At 39.9% G+C, this 21,888-nt stretch overlaps 1 protein-coding gene across 1 annotated transcript in view; it reads right to left on the bottom strand.

The window, feature by feature from the left end:
• Positions 1-4,514: 4,514 nt before the first annotated feature.
• The window catches only part of strn3 (striatin, calmodulin binding protein 3), a 33,575-nt gene continuing 16,201 nt past the window's right edge, over positions 4,515-21,888 (bottom strand). Inside the window, exons 3-16 of the mRNA XM_026191828.1 lie at positions 19,491-19,564; positions 18,879-18,957; positions 18,582-18,740; positions 17,891-18,029; positions 17,596-17,731; positions 17,225-17,364; positions 16,959-17,137; positions 15,910-15,957; positions 14,943-15,064; positions 13,996-14,163; positions 13,777-13,917; positions 13,578-13,685; positions 13,307-13,393; positions 4,515-8,877 (exon numbers count right to left, since the gene is read on the bottom strand). Of these exons, the coding sequence (XP_026047613.1) occupies positions 8,708-8,877; positions 13,307-13,393; positions 13,578-13,685; positions 13,777-13,917; positions 13,996-14,163; positions 14,943-15,064; positions 15,910-15,957; positions 16,959-17,137; positions 17,225-17,364; positions 17,596-17,731; positions 17,891-18,029; positions 18,582-18,740; positions 18,879-18,957; positions 19,491-19,564 (1,750 nt within the window). The 3' untranslated portion in view covers positions 4,515-8,707. The remainder of the gene's footprint in view (positions 8,878-13,306; positions 13,394-13,577; positions 13,686-13,776; positions 13,918-13,995; positions 14,164-14,942; positions 15,065-15,909; positions 15,958-16,958; positions 17,138-17,224; positions 17,365-17,595; positions 17,732-17,890; positions 18,030-18,581; positions 18,741-18,878; positions 18,958-19,490; positions 19,565-21,888) is intronic.

The following is a 21,888-nucleotide window of genomic DNA, read 5'->3' as shown; positions in this document are numbered from 1 at the left end:
CATTAACAAGGACAGAAGTGTTGCTGTGTTTACACCTGTACACCTAGACACATAAATCTTTTGGTTTATGTCATTACTTTAGAAAAATATCATTTATTTAGCTTTGAGCAAGACTCAGAGCAGGACTACCTGTTTTTTCTCCATTATGATTAAAAATCTGCTGTCTGAACAACTACAGTTTTAAAGGTAGGGAGATATAAGAAAATAGTGGCTGGAGTAGCTTGTTTTACTAAATTTATTGCAATTTGTTTGCCAATTTTTGCATCTGTTTGCATTTAGTCTTTGACAGATTACAAACAACATGTTTGTAAGTTGAGGCAGGGTGCTAGTTTAAAAGAAAGAAAGAAAATGTTTCTTTTCACCAGTTAAGTAATCATCATCATTTCTGTCACATTTAAAATTTTGCCATATTGGATTTTTATATCGAAACTATATTGAAGACAAAAAATTCGTCTGTAAATAAGTTCGGAAAATTGTGCTTGTTATCATCACAAAATCCCCTCTGTATGGAATCTGACACTTCATCTGTCAGACAAGAGATCAGTTCTTCTAAAAATGTCCATATACTCAATTTACACAATTCTAAACTGAGGAAAGAATTGGCCAAGTATTTTTAAATTGCGACTCTTTGATGGAAACATTTAACTGTATTTATTTTCTATATTTGCCAATAGCTGTTTTCACACCTGCTCCACTTGCCTGTGTTCATGTTACTGACATAGACAGGGCACCATCTGGTGGCCAAAATATAGACAACAGGAAACAATGAGGAACAGAGACGTAAGTTCATTTACTGGAGTTTCTTCTTTATTATTGGCTGTTGCTCTGTTAACAATGTAGCTGATAGCTTGTTACCTCAGCAACATGCTAATCCAGTGATAGAGGTCTGTGTCTCCAGGGACACTACAAACAAGAGTCTTCATGCTTTATAAAATGTAGCCTAATGTAAATGTAAAGCCCTCTGTGTAAATCAGTAAATAAAATAAAACACTTAGCTAATATTTTCATTAGAGTGTGAATGTGTGTGCGGATGTTGCATAGAAAGCACTCAAGCTAGAAAAGTGCTATATAAGAACCAATCGGAACCCCCCCAAAAAAAGAAAATTGTGGAAAAGTTTTTTTGGTCATAAATTACATAGAGTTGTACATTCTTAATGCATGAAGTGAAATATTTTAAGCCCTTTCTTTGTTTGAATTTTGATTATCACTGTTTGTCTGTGAAGGTTCTCAGTCATTATCACTGCTTATAATTCATAAAAATTCTAAACTTGGTAAGTGAAAATTATTAGGATAAATGTCAGTCGAGTTCAGTAAACGGAGAAAAAGGAACACGTTTCCCATCTTTATCTTTAGATCACATCATCATATCATAATCACACACTTTATCAAAGATCGAAAGAGTCAGCTATTAAACCCGATTCTTTGATCCCCATGGTAGAACAGAGAAAACCCGACTCAGAGTGGTCAAAACATTTATATTTCTTTATCCAATCATCTTCCGGAAGAGAGAGCCCTGCACAGCCCAAAGCCAGTTGCAGAATCTCTAACATTAGAAGCTAAAAATGTGTCTCATACAGGTGTTATTTTGGTACTTTACACGTCACACATAGTTTTGATACAAACAACTCCTTATATGTTACTAGTTTCTCTTTTTGTCTGGGTTCCTGTTTTTATTTATATGCTTGTACAGCTCTACACTAACTTCCTGTTTTACAGTCTGGCTGAGCACTTAGTTTGAGTCAAAAGTGGCCTTGCTTTACAAGCCTTTATTACTAAAATACATAAAACAATATAATCAGAAAATAAGCACTAAGAATATATGTTTATTCCTTAACACAGCCTCAAATGAGACTGCAGGAAGCCATCAACCAAAGAGCGAACTGACTGCAGACTGGTCAAGCTGCACAAAGTTGCAGTGAACCTGATGGTTCCCTGTTTCCTGATCTAGAAGATGGAGATTAAAATTCAAGATTAATTCTTAAATAAAATCCTTATAATGTAGTCTCCTGTCTTTATGTGTGTTTTTGGTTTCAAACATTTCAGTTGAAACTGTTACATTTCTAAAAAGCAAAACCAAATCTTGTGGTCACACAAAAGAAACAGGACCTGAAACAGAGAGGCTTTAAGGGACACCAGAAAATCCGATATTCTAACCATTAAATACTCACTGAAACATCCATCCATCCATCCATCCATTCGCTTCCGCTTATCCTTTTCAGGGTTGCGGGGGGCGCTGGAGCCTATCCCAGCTGTCATAGGGCGAGAGGCAGGGTACACCCTGGACAGGTCGCCAGTCTGTCGCAGGGCCAACACACAAGGACAGACAACCATTCACACTCACATTCACTCGCACATTCACACCTAGTGACAATTTGGATTTTCCAATTAACCTATCCCCACAAGCTGCATGTCTTTGGACGGTGGGAGGAAGCCGGAGTACCCGGAGAGAACCCATGCAAACACGGGGAGAACATGCAAACTCCACACAGAAAGACCCCAGCCTGGTGTTGGAATTGAACTCAGGACCTTCTTGCTGTGCGGCAACAGTGCTAACCACCGTGCCACCGTGCTGCCTAAATACTCACTGAAACAGTAAAAAAAAAAAAAAAAAAAAAAACAGTACCTAGATGGGGGAAAGGCTGATCCTGGTAAACTGGGACAAACTACAAGCTGAAGATGTTATCAAGGAAATTGCTTCAGGAGCTTTGGATAAAAGTATCAGAAGGACGTTTGTGTGCTGATGAATACATCCAAAGTAAAAAATAAACCACAATGGCAAAACACCAGACAGAGAGTGTACAGGAAGAGAGGGAAAATTGATTTATCTGACTTTTAACCCTGTGTGGATTGGAGATAATCCCCCAAAATAAATTCAAAGTGCTACATCGAGTTCTTGTTTTTTAAGTCTTTAAAGATGTATAATATACAATCATTTCACCCTGGAAAAAGAGCAGTTCAAAGACATTACTAAACGCTCAAAATTACCATTTATGCCCATGATGAGTGTTTGTGCCTTTCTGATTCACAGGATGTGAATCAGATCAGATCCGTCGCTATTTCACCTGGTATCTGTGTATAGCAACTTCACAGCTGTGGAAATTTTACTGAAGCTTTCGATTGAGATGAAATTTTACAAACGACTTTTTCATAGATCAGGTTAATATGATCACCGGTTTATTCTTCATTTGTATTGTCATTATTGTTAAAAACAGAGGAAAACATGATGCCTGTGCCTGAAGATTACCACTGAATACAGAGCTAACAGATCAACTGAAGATGCCTGTGTTACAACACTCCACACCACCATCTCCCACCTTGAATAACAGGGGCGTCACGCCAGGCTGCTCTTTGTTGACTTTAGTGCTGCCTTTAATACGATACTCCCGGACAGACTGATATCTGCTGGATATCAGATTTCCTTTTACCACCTTTTACCTTCTCTCAGACCATGTACAGAGAGTTAGAGTGGGGCCTCATCTTTCCCCAGCCCTTAGCCTTAACACTGGCTCTCCACAAGGCTGTGTACCGAGTCTCCTGCTGTACACATGACTGTGTCAGTACCCACCCAGACACTACAGTAAGTTTGTAGATGATACCACTGTGGTGGGGCTCATCTCTGGTGGTGATGAGACAGCATACAGAGTTGAGGTTCAGAGGCTGTCGGATTGGTGTGCAAACTACAACTTGGACCTCAATATCACCAGGACAAAAGAGCTGGCAATCAACTTCAGAGGCAGGAAGTCTTTGCTGCAGCCGTGGACGTGGAAAGGGGGGCCAGCTTTAAGTTCCTGGGTGTGCACATAGACACAGACCTCTAATGGAGCTTAAACACCTTGGCGGTTTTAAAGAAGGCCCAACAGCCTCTCCATTTTCTGAAAATCCTCAGAAAGGAGCTGCTGATCGCCTTCTACTGTTGCTCCATTGAAAGTGTGCTGACATACTCACACTGACGTGAGACAGTTTCCAGTTTAGTTGTACCATCGCACTAAGTATGACTGTCCAATGACAAAAAAAAAAAAAAAAAAAAGAAGAAGAAAGTTATATTATCTGAATAAACAAAACCTCTGGCTTCCATTAGTGCAAGTCCTCCAACACTAGTACCTTACATCACTTTAGGTGGTTTTACCACCTGACATTTGATTTATCGCTGCCTGAAAATGAAACAGCACAAGAAAGAGCAGTCACTGTAGCACCTGTGCTGTTGCTGTAGAACAGACAGCAAAGCTTACAGACAAGCGTTCCATTGCTTAAATGTTGCAATGACTAAATTTGATTAATTTTAATTTGATGGTATATGGACCGAAGGAACTCCAATCTATTGAACACACCGAGTGCTTTCCTACAGAATGAAGAGCAGGCAGCAGGTGTTGTACAGGTACACAGTTTAATAGTTATTATAGACATTTTATGTACATTTCAACAGCTGTATTCTATGTGGTACAGCCTTTAAAATCTGCTGTTCATAGTTTGTAAATAAAAAACAAAACACAAAACTCATCAAATCTCGCAAACAGAATTTTTTTTTTCATTTTTCGGAAGACTAAAAAAAATATTTTATTGTATTAATCATGCATTACACAAACGAGAGTTACACAGTAAACTGTAGCATTGGTGAAAATAAAAGAAAAAAATTATATAATAATAAAACTGTGGATCGTAACAAACCAGAACAACAAATTAGACTTCCCCCTGTGGGCCAGCCAGTGAGACAGCAGCTTTTCAAAGATTGAAGCGATATGATGGAGGCGGAGGAGCAGAAGTCTCAGCCTGAACCAAACAAAGCTGTAACTTCACCTGTTCACACTCGAACTGAGCTCGTGCTGCATTCAGGTACCATTTCCCAGCTCATTAAACCAATTATTTGCCGGTTTGTTATTGGAAGTTGGCCTTTAACTGGAGCAGCCCTGCGTTCAAATCTGTGTACATCAAACTATTCTTTGCCCTGTTTGAGGACAAAACTTGTTTTTACATAAATTAAATTTGCTTATTACTAATCAACAAATTTTAAAAAACAAAACAAAGCAAAAGAACCCCCCACAGTGACCACTTTATTATAGGTACCTAAACACGGATGGTGTTTAGTACAGCTGCCTTGCTGTAAGATCTGTCTTCACAAATATCAGAATATTCCACTTAGTGATAGTGTCAAAAATGCATACTTGCATGTGTAAGAGTGTGTACACATATACAAATGAGTCAGTTCTGTGGGTTCAACATATAAAATGTGGAACTCTGACACAAGTGAGTGTACAGAAAATATAATTTAAAAAAACTACTTTTGATGGGTCAGAATATTAGAAACACCTCTCAACCTGATGAGATTTTGTAGTTTATACCCATGACCTCCCTTCAGATGATAACAAAAAAAAAATTACAGCCATATCAAAATGATCTTTATGGCAGCTGTATTATACTATAACAAACTGCTCATGTGTACAGTGTACACAACATTTTAAAACTTCATTTCTTAAAAAACAAACAAACAGAGCTAATTAGATGCCAAATATATTGACTGTGAGGAAAAGGCATCATTTCAGCAAGTTGTGTATTTGTAGTTCAAGAAGTTCTCACCTGTAAAACCTTTTTGCTATGACCTCACGTCATTTTATCCAGTCTACATAAACAAGGTCATATAAGACTGGCCTAGGAAGGAGTTGGTCAGGCTTTTTTTCCCCCAGTGATTTTATCGGCTGCAGTGACAAAGACTAGATACTGCAGTGTAAATTAGAATGAACAGAATGACTTAGTAAGCATTCGGCACCTTGCATTTATTCATAGGTCTGCATTTGTATGCTTGGATTACATTTTCTATGCAAATTAATTTTGTTTGTACATTTCTTTACAGGACATAATTAGTTCTGTCTTACACCAGCATTAAGTTGGCATATAAATGTAACTTTCTTATGCCAAATAAGTCTTTTAAAAATGTAACTTTTTAAAACTAATTCTAGCATAAGACAAAGCTAATAGTTAACATGCCAAGGCTGTTGTGTAAAAGACGCAAGGGTTTCACTGTGGAGTAATTAAAATGTATCTTGTGCTTGGAGTCTTTCAGTTGATGATATTGGACTTGCATGCTCTACCCTCTGGAGCAAACACCTTATCACTGTGATAAGCTGCTGTTTCACACTGGAATGTGTGCCATGTTAGACATTAGCTCGAATGGACAAATGTATATTAAAGGTTGATATTTAACATCAGGACAGACACTAACAGATACAGCTGACCCTCTCCTCAGCTGTCTCAACACTCAGCAGCAGCAGTTCCTGTGTTTACATGATCTGAGATCAGGGCCCAAAACTGAAGCCAGACGTCCTGACATATCAGACTGAGGTGAGGTTTTTGGTTGATGGGTCATCCATTGTGGCAGTAACTATATTGTGGATTTTTAAAAAGAATTAAAAAGGACTATAAAAACTAGATTTGTTTTACACAAACAAAAATATGTAACTACAGTAATGCTGAATCCTCCGCTTGTTACACTGTTAAACGTGGGGCTCTGATAGGCCCAGCAGGAGGCTGAGGTCGGTGAGTATTAACCAAACTTCCATTCTCACCAAAACATTCTCAGAGGCAAAAACAAAATCTGATATTAAATCCATTCTGTTTGCTCAAAACATATTTCTTCTTAATTTTTCCCCATTTACAAACTGTAAAACTTGCTTTGCAGAAGTTTTAGTTCAGATTTAATTATTAAAAAGTGAAAGAGAGAAAAAAACAAGTTCAAACATCACATGTTCTGTTCTCAGGTTGACGTTTCTGAAGGTTTAAAGGAAAAATCCCCCTCGGATGTGACTCCAACATCTGATTAACCTCCGGGCTTTCTCTTTAGTACAGTTCCTCAGGCAGTCTTAAAGCAGGGTTTAATGTGGCTAATATGATTTCACTGTCACTAAACAGATGCTGAAATTGTTGTGACAGGAGGAGTGTTTCCATGGACACAAGTACCCCTATTCTGATCATACTATGGATGATACATAGAACAGCTTACAGCTTCCTGTGTTGGGACACGGGCATCTCGAATAATGTCCACCAGTGGAACAGCTTAGATGTTGTATGATTATAAATTGGCAAATGTTTTTTGAGCAGCTAATTAAAATGCACTTTAAACTCATGCACATATGAATTAGACTACACACAAAACACTTGATTACTAGGTATTTTTGCAACTTGGAAATCATTTTGAACAGGCCAAACGTCTAAAATCAACTTAAATAGCTGCTACTTTTCAGTGTTTCGGCATTTAAAGATTGATGATAGTCTATGACATAGTTCAATTTTTTGTTTCTGTGCAGGTAGCTGTGTGACACACACAAAAAAGATCTGAACAGAGACGCTCTTCTCCACGTAAACACTGTGAAGAAGCAGTGTGTACAAAGCACAACAAAGACACTGGTGTTTAAGTTTTTCCTGTTTTACCAGAGCTTAGCACAGCCATGAAAATGTCAAAATTGTTTCTTCAGACTGTTTTGTCTGGACAGGAGATCAGTGTAATGAGAGGATGTTTTACATATGCTCTCTCCTGAGGCAGGCGAGAGCCAGTACAAAACTGTACTCAACTCGAATTCTTTGCTACTCTATATTTTTGCTAGTTCAACTAGTGGTTAGCTCTACTAAATGGATTACAGTAGGAGAAAGTGCAGACTTTGGAGACTCATTAGAATGCTCCACTCTTGGACATTTCTAGCTGTATCACCTCATGTGAAGTGTCAGACTGGGAGAGCAGACTGCTTAATGCACTACAGTTGTGCTTAGATTTGGTTTCATATGCCACTGAAGCTTCAACACCTGGGGAGTAATAGAGCTTTTATAATGTATAACAAACATAGAGAAAACACTGGCAGCCAATTATAACTGTTCGGGACTGCAAGCCTGCTCTGAACTGCCTTGAAAGTAGAGTTCTTTAGAGTTATTGGAGAAAAATTAGCCAAATGGGGGTGAATTCAATACAGATTCCAGGCAACTTCTCACGAGGGCCATTTTTCGAGTTGTAACTGTCTCCACTCAGACATGCCTGAACATTTAGCATTGACTCAGCATTGAGTCCAGTGGGACAGAAAGAGAAACAGGGGAAAGGTGCAAAAATGTCCCCACAACATGTAGACTGTAGTGCTACGATTCCACAGTTTAATGTGCTACATTTGACCGCCGTATTACGATGCTAAATGACAACAGTAAGAAATAAAAGAGCGATGGGTTAACTCATCTAGATGTCAGGCTGCTTTCCTTGGCCAGCTCTGACCAGGTCTAATTTTGGGGGGATTTTTCCTTTACGTCTGCCCTCAGCTCCAGCTCTTCTGTCTGGGATCAGGAGTCACAGTAGTGTTAGTGAATAGGGACAGGCATGTAGTGTCAAAGCTACCTTAGGGATTTGTGAGGGGCCAGATGGGTTTCAGGCAAGCCGCTCCAAGTTGATCATTAAACGCGTTTCTGCTGTCTCTTAGCTGTAGGGAGATCACACCACTCCACCTCTTAACTTAAAAATTTGTGTAAGAAACCTGTGTGTGTTTGTTCAGTTGTCCGTTGGAGATTCTCCAGTCTTTCATATTAATATATATTCTGTGTTCAGAGACCTGAACAGACCTGAATCCTGTTTGTGTACAGACTAGCCCCTCTCTCTCTTTGTCTGTCTCTGTATCCCTCACCTCGAGGTCATCTCCTCTTTTTTGTTTTCTTTTTTCTGTTGTTTAAATCTTCTCTTCCTCGTCTATACGTAGACTCTGGCAAGGGCGTCGGCTCCAGCGGAGGCAATGTAGGCCTTGGAGGGGTGGAAGGCCACGTCGTAGATGGCCTCCTCGCTCTTCTTACGATGAGCTGTGATCTCTTGAACACACGTTTTACTGTCTAGGTTCCACAGACGCAGAGAGCAGTCGTGACCTGAGGAGAAGAAAAAAATGTAAGCCATTATGTCAATGTTGTTACAAAGTAATTTAATTGCACAAACCAAACTCATTTCCATTTCTTTTGACTTGAGAAGTGATAGAAACAAACGATTAATGTTATATTAAAATCTTGAATGCACTGACAGTTTTGTCATACAGTTGCCTTAACTGCCATAACATGAGCAGAAGCAGGAGACTTACGAAGGCACATGTGCTTAGTTCCTGTGATCAAAACTGACCCTGCGCTGAGCCTAATCTATCTTAGCTGCTACCTGGACTAACTGCAAACTATCTTATGTACATAGAAAGTGAGTGAAAGAGGTCAGCTAATTAATCTCTAGCTCTCTGTGCTTAAATAGCTGTAAAATTAGCTTGCTCTGTAATGTTTCAAATTAACTACTGCCAGATTTGTCTGCACAGTGTCTCCCAACCCTTTGGAGCCACGGCACATATTTCACATTAGAAAAAAATCACACAGCACACCATCAAACCAAAAATGTCACAAAAAGCACATTGATAATTTTCCCCCGTGCATCAGGCAGAGTGGAATTGGTTTGGTTTGTCCCCAGTGTACCTTTTTTGCTTTCTGACCACTACTCATGTTAGGGCCTTCATCTGGGTCAGAATTTTCTCCAGGGCCCAGGTCAGATTGACTACTTGTTCTTTTCAAATATTTATCTATTGCTATTACGCACTGCATTGTCTCATTCACAGCATGACGGTTATGTCATTTCTTCTTCGTCTTCTGTTTTACTGGCAGTTGGCATTCTATTTAATTAGAGTAGGTAGTTTTACTGCCCTCTAGTGGAAGAGAATGTAATTCTCCAAAAGTTGATTTTGTTCATCTCTTGTAGCGTTTACAAGAGATTACAATAGAATGTAATTGTTCTGCCCGTTACTCACACCAGTCATTTAGAGTACTAATCAGGTGGAACCAGATAATCTTTCACGGCACACCTATGTGCCGCGGCACAGTGGTTGGGAAACACTGGTCTAGCAAAGGACAGGAACAAGCTACAATGCATACATAGCCATATAAGCACAAAGCATATCATCTCTCATTTCTAACATTTTAAGTATCAAAAAATTAAGAGAGTGAGAAAAACTATGTGAACCTTAGTGCTTCCAAACCTACTACGCCATTAGGAATCAAGAGAGTAAGTGGCAACCAGATTCTGCTACTCAGATGCACTTAAGTAATTATCAGTGAGTATGAGAACCTGTGCAACAGGAGAAGTTCTTGGCAGTTTGAAGCTTTTAAAAAGATGATATTGGAGAAGAAATTCTTTCTGCCCTTCAGTTTGGGAAGGGTTATAAGGAGACTTCTAAACAGTTTAAAGTCCAGCGTTCTGAAGTGAAAAAGATTCTAAAAGAATAAATTAAGCCCATAAAGAAATGTCAACAACCCACAATGAACTGAACCAATGTTTAGTGTTATGCCACACACTGTCTGTAATAATAATGGTATAAATGTTTACATGCACTGTAGCCGGGCTCTCTCAAAGGATAAAAAGCTAACATGCAAGGAGCAGCTAGGCAGAAACTGAATTCACCACTGACATGCTGTCATCCTTAAAACCTTGATTAAATATTGTTGAACACGCCAATATATTGGTAAGGCGATTTCTTAGTATTGCCAAATAATTTTAATTGTTCTGCTGATAACTGAAAAATAAATAAGGAAGGAGAGACAAAAAAAAAAAAAGACCGTTCAACCATGTTAAGAGGGTTGCCATTGGATAGTTTGTCCACCAGACTGCAGTATGCTCGGATCAGCTGGTTGCCGTTTCCCAACAGGGAAGTTGCAGTTGGGCAGAGCAAGTAATCCAAGACTTCTCGTGTCAATAAAACAAAACTATTTTTAAATTTCATTTTCATACAATCTTGGTAAGGACTCAAATGATTACACCTAACAATTTTTAGGGAAATCCATTCATATTTTGTGTGTCTAGAAGATAAAGCTTTATTGGCCAATATATATTGCCTATTTTAAAAAAATCACCAAATATTGGTCTGAAAAATACTACATCAGTCAGGCTCTACAACCATCATGCCATCACCATGACATAAAATTGCAATATTATGTGGAAATGCAGTCTGTGCCCCAAGTGAAACTGAGTGCAGCTATTCTGTGCCCTGACAAACATCCACAGCTGGAAACTGAGCATATTTCCAGCCCAAGACAAGAGACCTGCTGACTTGTGGTTAGCAGGCATTTTTTGAAAGGTCAGAGAAACTGAGTACTTGAATGTGTGACAGGACCAGTGAAACCCGCATCACAGCCTGCTCTTTGGATCCTGCTATCAAACCCCAATTGTCCAAATAGGCTAAGATGTGACCACTCCTCACATTGAGCTGACAGTTCGTTAATACATTTGGTCAAAGTACACAGAGTGAAACAGTGGATGGAAATCAGTGTGAACGGCTGATGTCAAACTGAATGTTACAACCTGAGACACCAAAAGTGTTTTTGTGGGGGTGTGCCTATCAGACTGTGATAGGAAAGTGCATCACCTTTTGGGGCTGACAACCTGAACAGAACTTGGGCCAAAGACATCTGACCTCAATATGGAGAGGCACCAGTGGGTTGTCTGGGGAACCAGTGATCCAAACATAGATGAGCAATGCCTGCACCATGAGCTCTGTCACTAAGCCTGATTAATGTGTCTAAATGAAATGTGGAAAATCTTGGATGGAAGAGCTGTGGGGGCACCTGTGTTTAGATTGTGAGACAGGGCCAAACAAACTGTCAGTAATGGATCTATAGGTGGTGGTTAACTAAATCAGCTTTTTCCAGATCCTGTCTATAGCCAGACACAGTGAAATGAGTAGATTTCGGATTGATACATGCAGTGGTTAGTCCTGAGAAGAAGAAAAAAAAAAAAAAAAAGAAGTTTTTTTTTTTTTACCGTCATCAGAAAACCTCACAAAACATAAATGGCTTCTCAGCTGTCAGAGGAGAGCTTCTTAGTTATACGGTGAAACAGAGGAAACAGGTGTTTTGTTTTGGCTAGCCAGCGCAGCAGGACTGGCAGCATACTGGTCTGACGACTCTAAAACTGGGTCAAAGGACTCTGAGAAGAGGATTGTGCCGTGTAAGAGCAGCACCTCCCAGGACTTTCTCTACTAACGTGACCCGAGTGAAAGAGCTCATGACAAAATGCATGCCCTTGGGTCTTAGTCAAAAATCTCCTCACATGGAAAAGCCAGCTTGCCAAATGAAGTGTTCGTGGTGAGGTGAGGAGCATAAGGATTGAGGAATAACTGTGGTGACAGGGGTATATACGCAGACGGGGTCTAACATATAGCACTGCAGGTCATTTGACTTAAAGCTGTGAACAAAGCCGTTGTGAGGCAAGTGTCCTAGTTGAGCACACATGATAATCAATGCGATGTGCTGTACAAGTAAATAGACTAAAGAGAATACTCAGTCATGTAATGGTACAAAGCAAAGTTGAACTAACTTACATAGATAATAGGATGGGTTTTGATTATCGATTTATCGATTAAAATCAATTCTAGCTTGGATAACGTGATATCGGTTCATTAAAATCCTGAATCGATTTTTAAATATAAATTTATTTTGCCCAAAATGCCAGAATCTCAGGTTAAACCTCACAAAATTTCAACAACCACCAAACAGCTAAAACAGTAAATGAGAGCAGGAGCACGGGTTCTGCACAAAGACGTAAACGCAAAGAGCGGACCCGCCGACGCATCAGAATCAGTGAGATGTCGCCTTTCTCACCCGACGGCACGAACACGGTCGGGGCTGAAAGCCGACAGCTCACCGATTCTGGTGTTTCGCGCTTTGTGTTTATGTCCTTTTTGCGCTAGATTCTGAAGCTGCAGGTTTTATCTCTGACTGAACCCGCAGCAAAATGATCCAAACTACGCTTCACATAGACATCGTCATGAATTCCCTCCTACTTACTGTTTTGCTTCCACCAAGATAAAAATCACACTTCCTGCACAGCTCTCCCTCTCTCAGGAATAGTTTCCCATCTAAAAATCTGTTTTCTGCATTATTTGCTTGCTTATCACCCACTGCCGTTGTTTACAGCGCTGTCGGCCGCTGTTTCTTTTTTCCTTTTACTTACTTTGGAAAAGAAAACCTAATTTCTGCTGTTCAGTATGCTACTGAACAAATTAAAACTTTTTAAAATTATGCAAAATTGCAAAACCCTTAGCTGTGTCTCTAATAAAACGAATCGAATCGATTCGGGACCTTGTGAATCGGAATTGAATCGATTCTAGAAATCAGTGACGATACTCAGCCCTAATAGATAACCTTTCAATCTTCACTAGTCACCATCTACAGCACGCATGAAGAACTGTAATAACTTTCAGAATTTAATTTTAAAAAAGCTAAATTAAATTCAATGCTTTATTCTGAGCTCCAGGAAGACTTTTATGAGACTTACTGCCAGACATCAGGTAGATGCCGTTGGGATCCACGGCCAGGCTGGTCACTGCATCCAGATGAGCCACCATGGCATGAATCACTTTACCTGCATAGAGGACACAAGGCACACCTAAGCACTTCCAGAAGGACTCGTTTTTCTCAAGTCAAAATAATTCTGAGTCACTCTGTACACAGTGTCTGTGAAGTGGGAGCTGTGAAACCTGATCTCACCAATCAGGCTCACCATCTTTGGAGTGATGGACACAGCTGGGGAGTAGCTGCAGACTGACCTGACTTGTTATCAAAGAATTTGATGTGTCGATCTTCATGAGCAGTGATGGTTACTGGAAGCGTGGGATGACTCACCACCTTATTTATATGATTTGACCCCGACAGAGCTGAGGAGGGAGAGAAAGGGATAACACTGTTTACTGTCCTCAAAAACCCATCACACACCTCATATCTGTTCATGGTTGTTTGTGCTCTTACTGCCATCTCCCTGTCCTTTGAGCACAAGTGCTTGCTGGGAAGTTTCCAGGTCATACACAACCACGTCTCCGCTATTAAAGGATGCCACCATGTGAGCAGGGTCACAACCATTGAAGTCCACTGATGTGGGGATCCCATGCTCTGTTGACAGATGTAAACATCAGCAAGTCTGTTCAAACTCCCTCCTGCAAAGAAGCGCACCCTTTTTCTTCTTCTTACCATGGTTTGTATTGAAAGTGCTAATGCAGGGGTTTTTCTCTGTTGGGTTCCACAGCTTCACTGTTCCGTCGGCCGAGCAGGACAGGAGGCGGTTTTTGATACCGCTGTATGCCAATCCCCACACAGCGTCCGTGTGTCCTAACCAGGAACCTGCCAGGACGCTTGGATCTGATTGGAAGAGAGATAAGAAATGAGAGGGGCCTTCTGTTTTTATAACTGTACATTCATCTAACTGACAAATATTCCCAATTGAAAGAGAAAACTTTAACAAAGGGAAGACATTTTTGGTGTCTTTGTAAGGTTTTGTGAAATAAAATGTTCCCGAAAAATTGTATTTTTCCCCAAGTAAAGACATCTTTTTAAAATCCAGCATTTTGTTCAGAAAGTAAAGACATGAGGAAAGCAGCCTTAATAGGAGCAGACCTAAAAGAAAAACATTCAAACTTGGGAACTGAAAAGAATAAAACAAAAAAAGAAAAAGAAATTTTTTGGGGATAGCAGAGCCATGTGAGGTAATCTAAGAAATCTATATTTTTGAAAAAACAAGGAGATCATTATGAAAGGAGACAACCGGTTTACTTGTTTTTCTTTTGGCTGTTACCATAACAAGTCGCCACAGTGGATCATCTCCCCATTATTAGTATACCCTTCTGCTACACCAGCCCTCTGCATGTCCACACTCAGCATGAATCTTCTCTGTGGTCCCATTTCCTCCTGCCTAGCAGCTTCATTTTCAACGTCTTTTGTCCAATATATCCGCTGCCTCTCCTCTGTGCATGCCCAAACATCTCAGCCTTGTCGCTCTAACTTTTCATATCTGCCCAACCTGAGCCGTCTCTGCCATCTTCAGCTTGGCCTCTCCTCTTTTTGTTAGCGCCACTCGAAACTATAGCAGGGCTCACTACTACTTAAACCTTTTCCCTTTCACTTAGTGAAATAGTGTGTACCATAAGTGTCGTAGGGATCAACATTTGAGCTGGGGATGTTCCACCACTGGATGGTTGCGTCAAGACCACCACTAAAACACTGTTCACCACTGGAGGTCATCGCCAATGACAACACTGGTCCACTGAAGACAGAAAAGAGCATCATCACCAGAGGTTTGATAAAATACATATATTTACGGATGATGTCAAGTGCAAACACGTAACCTCGACAGTCATTTAATCCTGCTGGTTACTGAGATCTCTCACTTACACTCACAAAGAGTGTGAGTGAGATCAACATCTAGCAAGTTTAGACATGAGCAGTGAAAAGACCTTTATAACTATAATATACCAAAAATGTTCTATAAATCTAGTTTGTCCAAACATGATACTGATAGTTTTTAGTTTGTTAAAGACATTTTCTGATATTTTAATCAAATTCTTTTTTTTTTTAAATATATAAAAAAAAAAAACAACTTTTCAGACATATTTTAATACAGTTTTTATTTTGATTTAGTGTTTTATTTGCATTTTAGTTATTTTTAATTCTACTATTATCTGGCAATTTGGTCCATTAAATTTTCCAGATTTTTTTAAACACTTTTCTGTTACTTTATAACAATTTTTTCCTGGTGTTTGACTTACATTTTCTCAGACATATTTCCTGCTGCTGAGATTATTCTCATGCTGTAGCTACAGGGTGCCTGTCAGTCTTAATCACTTCTAATGCTCATTTATTCATAGCTGCTGCCACTAAAAAGCATCATTTCTGTCTTCCTGCCAACAGCAGTTCACCACAGGTCTGAAATTACCTTTAAAAAAAACAAAAAACAAAAAAAAAAAACCAACTCACTTTTTTTAAATATTACTTGTGTCACTTAAAACGTGAAGAAATCTGATGTAACTTGAAAAAGTTAAAAACACCATGGAACCTCAACCATCAAGTCAAATAGAGCCTTAGACACACTGTGTGTGTTTGGATACATACACATGGGCTCTGAATGTGTAGATCGGTTCCACATCGAAAGAGGCACTTCTGGAAAAAACAAACAACAACAACAGTGAAATAAACAAGCAGATTGTTACTTCATCATCAAACAGACTCTTCTTCAACTCTGTTACAGGCAGCAGTGACTGTTTTTCACTGTACGACAGTAAGTCCTGAGGGGTATTATTTAAAGGGATTATTTGTAAGACACTGACACATCAGAAGCTTGTGGTGTGAGTTTGATCAGAATAGTGCCATGGAAACGCAGTGATGAGGAGAAAATGAGATGCTAATACTGAAAGGATCTGCCAGGTTTGTAAGGAGAGGATTTTCCTCTGAAGCAGAGTGAATAAAAGCTTTTCTATGTGATGAGGAAATACTGTCCATGCTGAGCGTTCTTTTCTCAACCGACTGAACTTTTTCTTCTTTCTTTTTTTAAAATTTAGGATACCCTTTAGAAAATGATTTTTGCTTTGATCACAGCTTTGCAATGTTGCCAGTATTTCAACCAGCTCTGAGGTCTTCACTGCAAATGGTTTCCAGAAGCAACCGTTGCAACAAGTTAATCACTGGAAATTCTTTCTTCAATACAAGACCATCACTTAGGTTGTGTTAATGTAATGCTGGTATAGAGCAAACAGCCTTATTTAACTATTGCAGTAATCCCAGTCATGGCAAGAACTGTTCAGCTAAGAGAAACAAGCATAATCATGCTGTAACTAGAGAAGGTCCCATTGGGATCACAGCAGCAAAGACTAAGGTGTTCAGGTGCTGGCTATTTAAGTAAAGGCAATGTCTTATTTTACATAAACAAAGTCATCCAGGTCATTGCAGTCTAAGGAGCTTGAAAAGAAAAGAGTCTGGACTTCTTTAGGTTTCTTTGAAAACGTTTCACCTCTCATCCGAGAAGCTTCTTCAGTTCAGAACTGAAGAAGCTTTTCTTTCCAAGCTCCTCAGACTATATATTTTGGTGTAATTTATGCCAGAGTCTTTTGATTATTCTGGTAGTTCTGCTTGGAGGTTTATGTGTACATCTGGTGTTACTCTACTTTTTGGCAGGGACAGTCTTGGTGAGGTTCCACAGTTTAAGGGTGTGATCCTCGGACACGGTGACCAGGCAGGGCTCAACGGGGTGAAAGTCCAGTGCTCGGACACCATCGAAGTGGCTCCTTAGCGTGTACTTGGGGTTCCATGTCTTCCTGAACGAAGACTCCTTACTGGACGGCAGCTGAGGAAAAGAAGATGTCAATGTTAGGGCAATTTCTAAAGAATGTTTGAGTTTTAAACTGCAGCTTATTTTTTTTTTTTTCCTTACATCATAGCCATAGTCTGTTTCATCGTTGGTGACTGTGAGGTCGGCAAGGTCACCCAGTCCCAGCACGCTCTCCAACACATCATCTGACCCCCCAAGTAAGAAGGACTTCCCCCCGCCAGTAGGAAATGGTAGAGGCTCCGCTGAAGAGTGAGAGGCTTTAATAAACACACTGTACCTCTCTATTACAAGATTATATTCATTAGCTGTTGTCATAATGATTTTACAGCCACACAATTCATTAATTGGAAAAATAATCATCAATAATTTACAATTTGCATTTGTTTATTTAAGGTGAATATCATTCAACAGACAGAGCAAAGGACACAGCCTTCATATATTTACAATCAGTGGGATTCATGTACATCTCTTACCCCACTCTGTCCCGTCTCCGGAGCTCCGAGCCTCACCCGCCCCTTCTCCATCCTCAGCCGTCACCAAGAAGTCAAACTCCTTTAGAGCCTCCTCTGTGTCGGCATCATCCTCTGACGCTAAGCCCTCGTTTCCCACCTGAAATAGCAGGAGAGGAAAGAGAGAAAAAAAACAAAAAACAAAACACAAGTTAAGAATTAAGGAAGAGGTGTTGAAGGATGGCAGAGTAAAGGAAGGAGGTACAGGGGAAAAGAACAACAGTGGTGATTTAAAAGGGGCTGCCTGCTCTCTGTTTACCTTGGTCTTATGTTTCTTGGCTCTGTGATGTTTGTCAGTGGTGATGTCATCCATCAGGTCCCCCTCCTCATCATCGTCTTCATCGCTGTCTTCTGTGTTTTCCAGAAAGTTAAAAGTCTCCAGAACATCACCTGGACTCCTGGATATAAACACCAATGTTGTTACACTTAAGTTGTCTGCTGGGTTGTGTTTGTGCTTGCACTGTCAGTGTGGTGGGAGATGTCACACTGGGGAGACTTGGCTCCTTTTCATGTGAAAGCGATATTAGGTTAGGTTTGGGTTCGGGCCCACTATCTTAGGCAAAGGCTAGGTCATGGTTATAATAACTTAAGGCAAATGTTAGATTCAGATGTAGCTAGAATAATATAAACACAGACACACTGACCAGCATGAGAGGAAGGGGATGTGGTGCTGCTCATGTTGAGATGGTAAACACAACAGTGGACAGTGAGAATCCATGTTTTACAGTGGGGCATGAAACAAAATCAAGCCTTGAGAGCAAAGAAATGAAGCTTGATGCTGAATTAACTTATTATAGATAGGCAAGTAAGCAGTTTGTTACAAAGGAACTACCAATTTGTGTTTGTTTTGCTGTTTTATGTTTTTTGTTACTGGAGCGGTTTTCACAAAAGCTGAAATCAGTAAAGTACTGGCTAGTACTGCATGTGAACAGCTGTGCGTGTGTCTGTACCTTTTGTCCTTGCGGCGCTCGGTCCCATTGATCAGGTGCTGCAGGTTCTTGTTCTCCACAGATCCATTCTGCTCTGAGCCCGACAGGCCAAGCAGAGAGCGAACCCTCTGAGTACGAACGTCCAGGATGGTGTCTGTGTATCCGACTTCCTGTAGGTACCTGACCGCCAAACAAACACGTGCACACTGTAAACTACACATCATTTGGTCAAATACTGATTTTTGTTAACAAATTAATTCAAAAAATTATTTCAGCATTTTGCTTCCACTGCAAATACAAGTGCTCAAATGTTCTTACTGTCTGAGCAGCTGTCTTCCTTGTTTCCAGGTGAGCTGACTGTTGGCATGAACAGCAGAGACCTCTGAATCTTTGGTGTCTAAGGACAAAAACAGAAACAGTGATTTATACAGCACTGCCTGCTGGACACAAAACAGAGATGGCTTTCATCAGTTGTATTTAAAGCTGTGAGTTAGTTCAAGTCTAAGAAGAAAGGTCAGGAGTCCATCAATCAATCCATCTTCTTGTGCTTATCCAATTCCAATTAACAATTAACATTTTAAAGAACTGCGTATGATGAGGGATTTACATCACAGTGTTTAATGCTCATGTGTTTCCGGTTTATTACAAAACCCCACTAACTGCATGTCTTTAAACTGTGGGAAGAAGCCCGAGTACCCAGCGAGAACCCATGCAGATACAGCATGAAAACTCCAAACACAAAGACCCTGGCCAGGTGACTGATTTGAACGCAGGAGTTTCTTGCTGTGAGGCGACAGTGCTAATCGTTGCACCACCATGCTGCCCAGGGGCTAAGAACCTACATCTTTTATATGCAGTCTACAAAAGGCCACACTGAATATAAAGCATGTGTACAATGAGAGATTAGTGGAGGGGAGTATGACATCATACCTGATTCAAAACTTGGCATCTTCATTTCTCCTTGGTTTAGCTCTGTTCCATATTTTAACTTGTGGTATTTTGCTCTGAAAATGGAAAAAAGAGAAACTAATCATCAACCAATCAATTGACATGGTTAAAAATTAAAATTAACATAACATATTTTTAATGCATATTTTCTGTCACCCCCAAAACAGTGAAAAAAGCTCAAAGTGTGTGGTCTAAGAGAAGGGAAACAGATTTCCACCATAGCAAAAGTGAAAATGTAAATGGCTTAAACAGATGAAACTAAAAGAAGGCTTTGGCAGATTCTTTATCAGTGAAACAGAAAGAATCTGAAGTATACAAATAATCTATTACATCACTAGTGCACAAAAGCAACCCAAGAATCACAGAACGAAGCAGTAATTTAACAGCAGTCTGAAGCAGAACTATAGAAAGCTAATTAACTTTGCATTCAAACAAATTAAACATATCCCTTTAATACACTAGTCCAGGTTATTTGGTATATTAACTTCTGTGCTCTATATTTCAGAGTACCTGTGCTGCTTGGAAAATAAGCAAGTGGCAGACACTGAGACGACACACCCAAAGACAAACTTCTAATCCATCACAACATAACCCTGACAAGCTATCCAAGCATGCCAATGACTGTGAATGAATTAGCCTTCTGCAAACTGAAGTGAAAGACTCAGCACAGTGAAATAAAAGTATTTGCTCCTTTCTTGACTTCTTTGTTGGTTTTTTTTTGCATGTTTGTCACAAGTTTCAGATTGTTGAACAAATTTTGATATTAGACAGCCCTCGTACAAAAAACAAAACACCGTTTTAGATGATGATTTTACTGAAAAAGTTATCCAAACCTACCGGGCCCTATGTGGAAAAATGAATACCGTATTTTCCGCACTATAAGGCGCACTTAACATCCTTTAATTTTCTCAAAAATCGTCAGTGCGTCTTATAATCTGGTGCGCCTTATCTATTAATTCTGGCTGTGTTTACTGACTGTAGCAATGGGAATTGCATTTACCTGTGTGTTCCACCCGGAGTCTCTGCTTCTCACCTTCCGGTGTTACACTCTCAAGACTCCGGGCGGAACACACAGGTAAATGCAATTCCCATTGCTACACTGACCTCGAGCGGATTTTATGTGGTACACGGCGCTCAAAAATCTGTCAAAAAATGTTTTAGTAGGACTTTGCTAAGCTACGAAGCTGCACCGCTTGATGAATTGTCTGAGCGTTATGGCTACCGTAGTCAGGAGCCTTGCGGCTCATAGTAATCTGGGTCCAAAACTCCATCCATGTCAGGTCCCAAACAAACACTGTGTAAATTCTTTCATCTTTAATAAAATGATCAGTGTTGCTGCTTTACCAGGTGTATCAATTAAGTTAAACATCCAGGCATCCATGAAAACAGAATTTATTAAATTAAACGGAGTTAGAAGTTAGCAGGAAGTTAGTAGATAGTTAGCTCGTTGGTTTTGCTAGTTACCTTAACATGATATATCATGTTCTGACTGAGAGATTTCTGGAAAAAAATAAAACGTACAGCTCTGCTATCACTTCCAACATGAATGTAGAGAGAAAGCTACACAATAGTGATGTTTGTAGGATTACTGAAGTTGGGCTAGATGGTATATAATGCTGTGCTAGTGATCGCTAGCGACACCGCTACGTTAGCATACCAAAGCATAAAACTGAACCTGGAGAATGAACGCTAACCTTTTTCCACTTTTTTTGACAAATGCAATCGCCTGGAAAATTGCTGTAAACGGACCAAACTTCAGTAGGAGAGAACAACTGAGATAGTCCAGCCACAATATGAGGATAGTCATTAATGTAAGATAAGATAACCTTTATTAGTCTCACACGTGGGAAATTTGTTACAGCAGAAAGTGGACAGTGCAAAGTTACATAGCAAAAATTAGAAAAACACTGGAATAACATATACTGTTGTTCCAGCGTTTATAGAGCAGCTACCAGAGAATTCAACATTAATGAATTAATGGTATGGAAGTGGAGGAAGCAAGCGGAATGAGTTGAGTAAAGTTTGACTTTTCTGACTGATTTGTTTAGTTAAATGCGCTTTATAATGCGGTGCGCCTTATGTATGAACACAGACCCGTTTGTCGACAGTGCGCCTTATGGTCCCATAAATACGGTAGTCCTCTAACAACGGGTTGGGCGCCAGTTTAGCTCAGTCAGATGAGCAGGCGACCATATGCCGCATGGCTGAAAGTGGCCGGCCCAGGTTCAAGTCCGACCTGTTCCCCTTTGCCGCATGTCTTTCCCTCTCTCTTTCCCTCCACTTTCCTGTCGATGTTTGCTGTTTCTATCCAATAAAGCCAGTTAAAAGGCAAAAAATTATATATTTAAAAAAGAAAAAACCCTAATAATTGGTTGTGCAA

Source organism: Astatotilapia calliptera, chromosome 14 (genome assembly GCF_900246225.1).
Source record: "Astatotilapia calliptera chromosome 14, fAstCal1.2, whole genome shotgun sequence".
Classification (NCBI taxonomy): domain Eukaryota; kingdom Metazoa; phylum Chordata; class Actinopteri; order Cichliformes; family Cichlidae; genus Astatotilapia; species Astatotilapia calliptera.
This window is presented reverse-complemented; position numbering and strand designations above follow the sequence as displayed.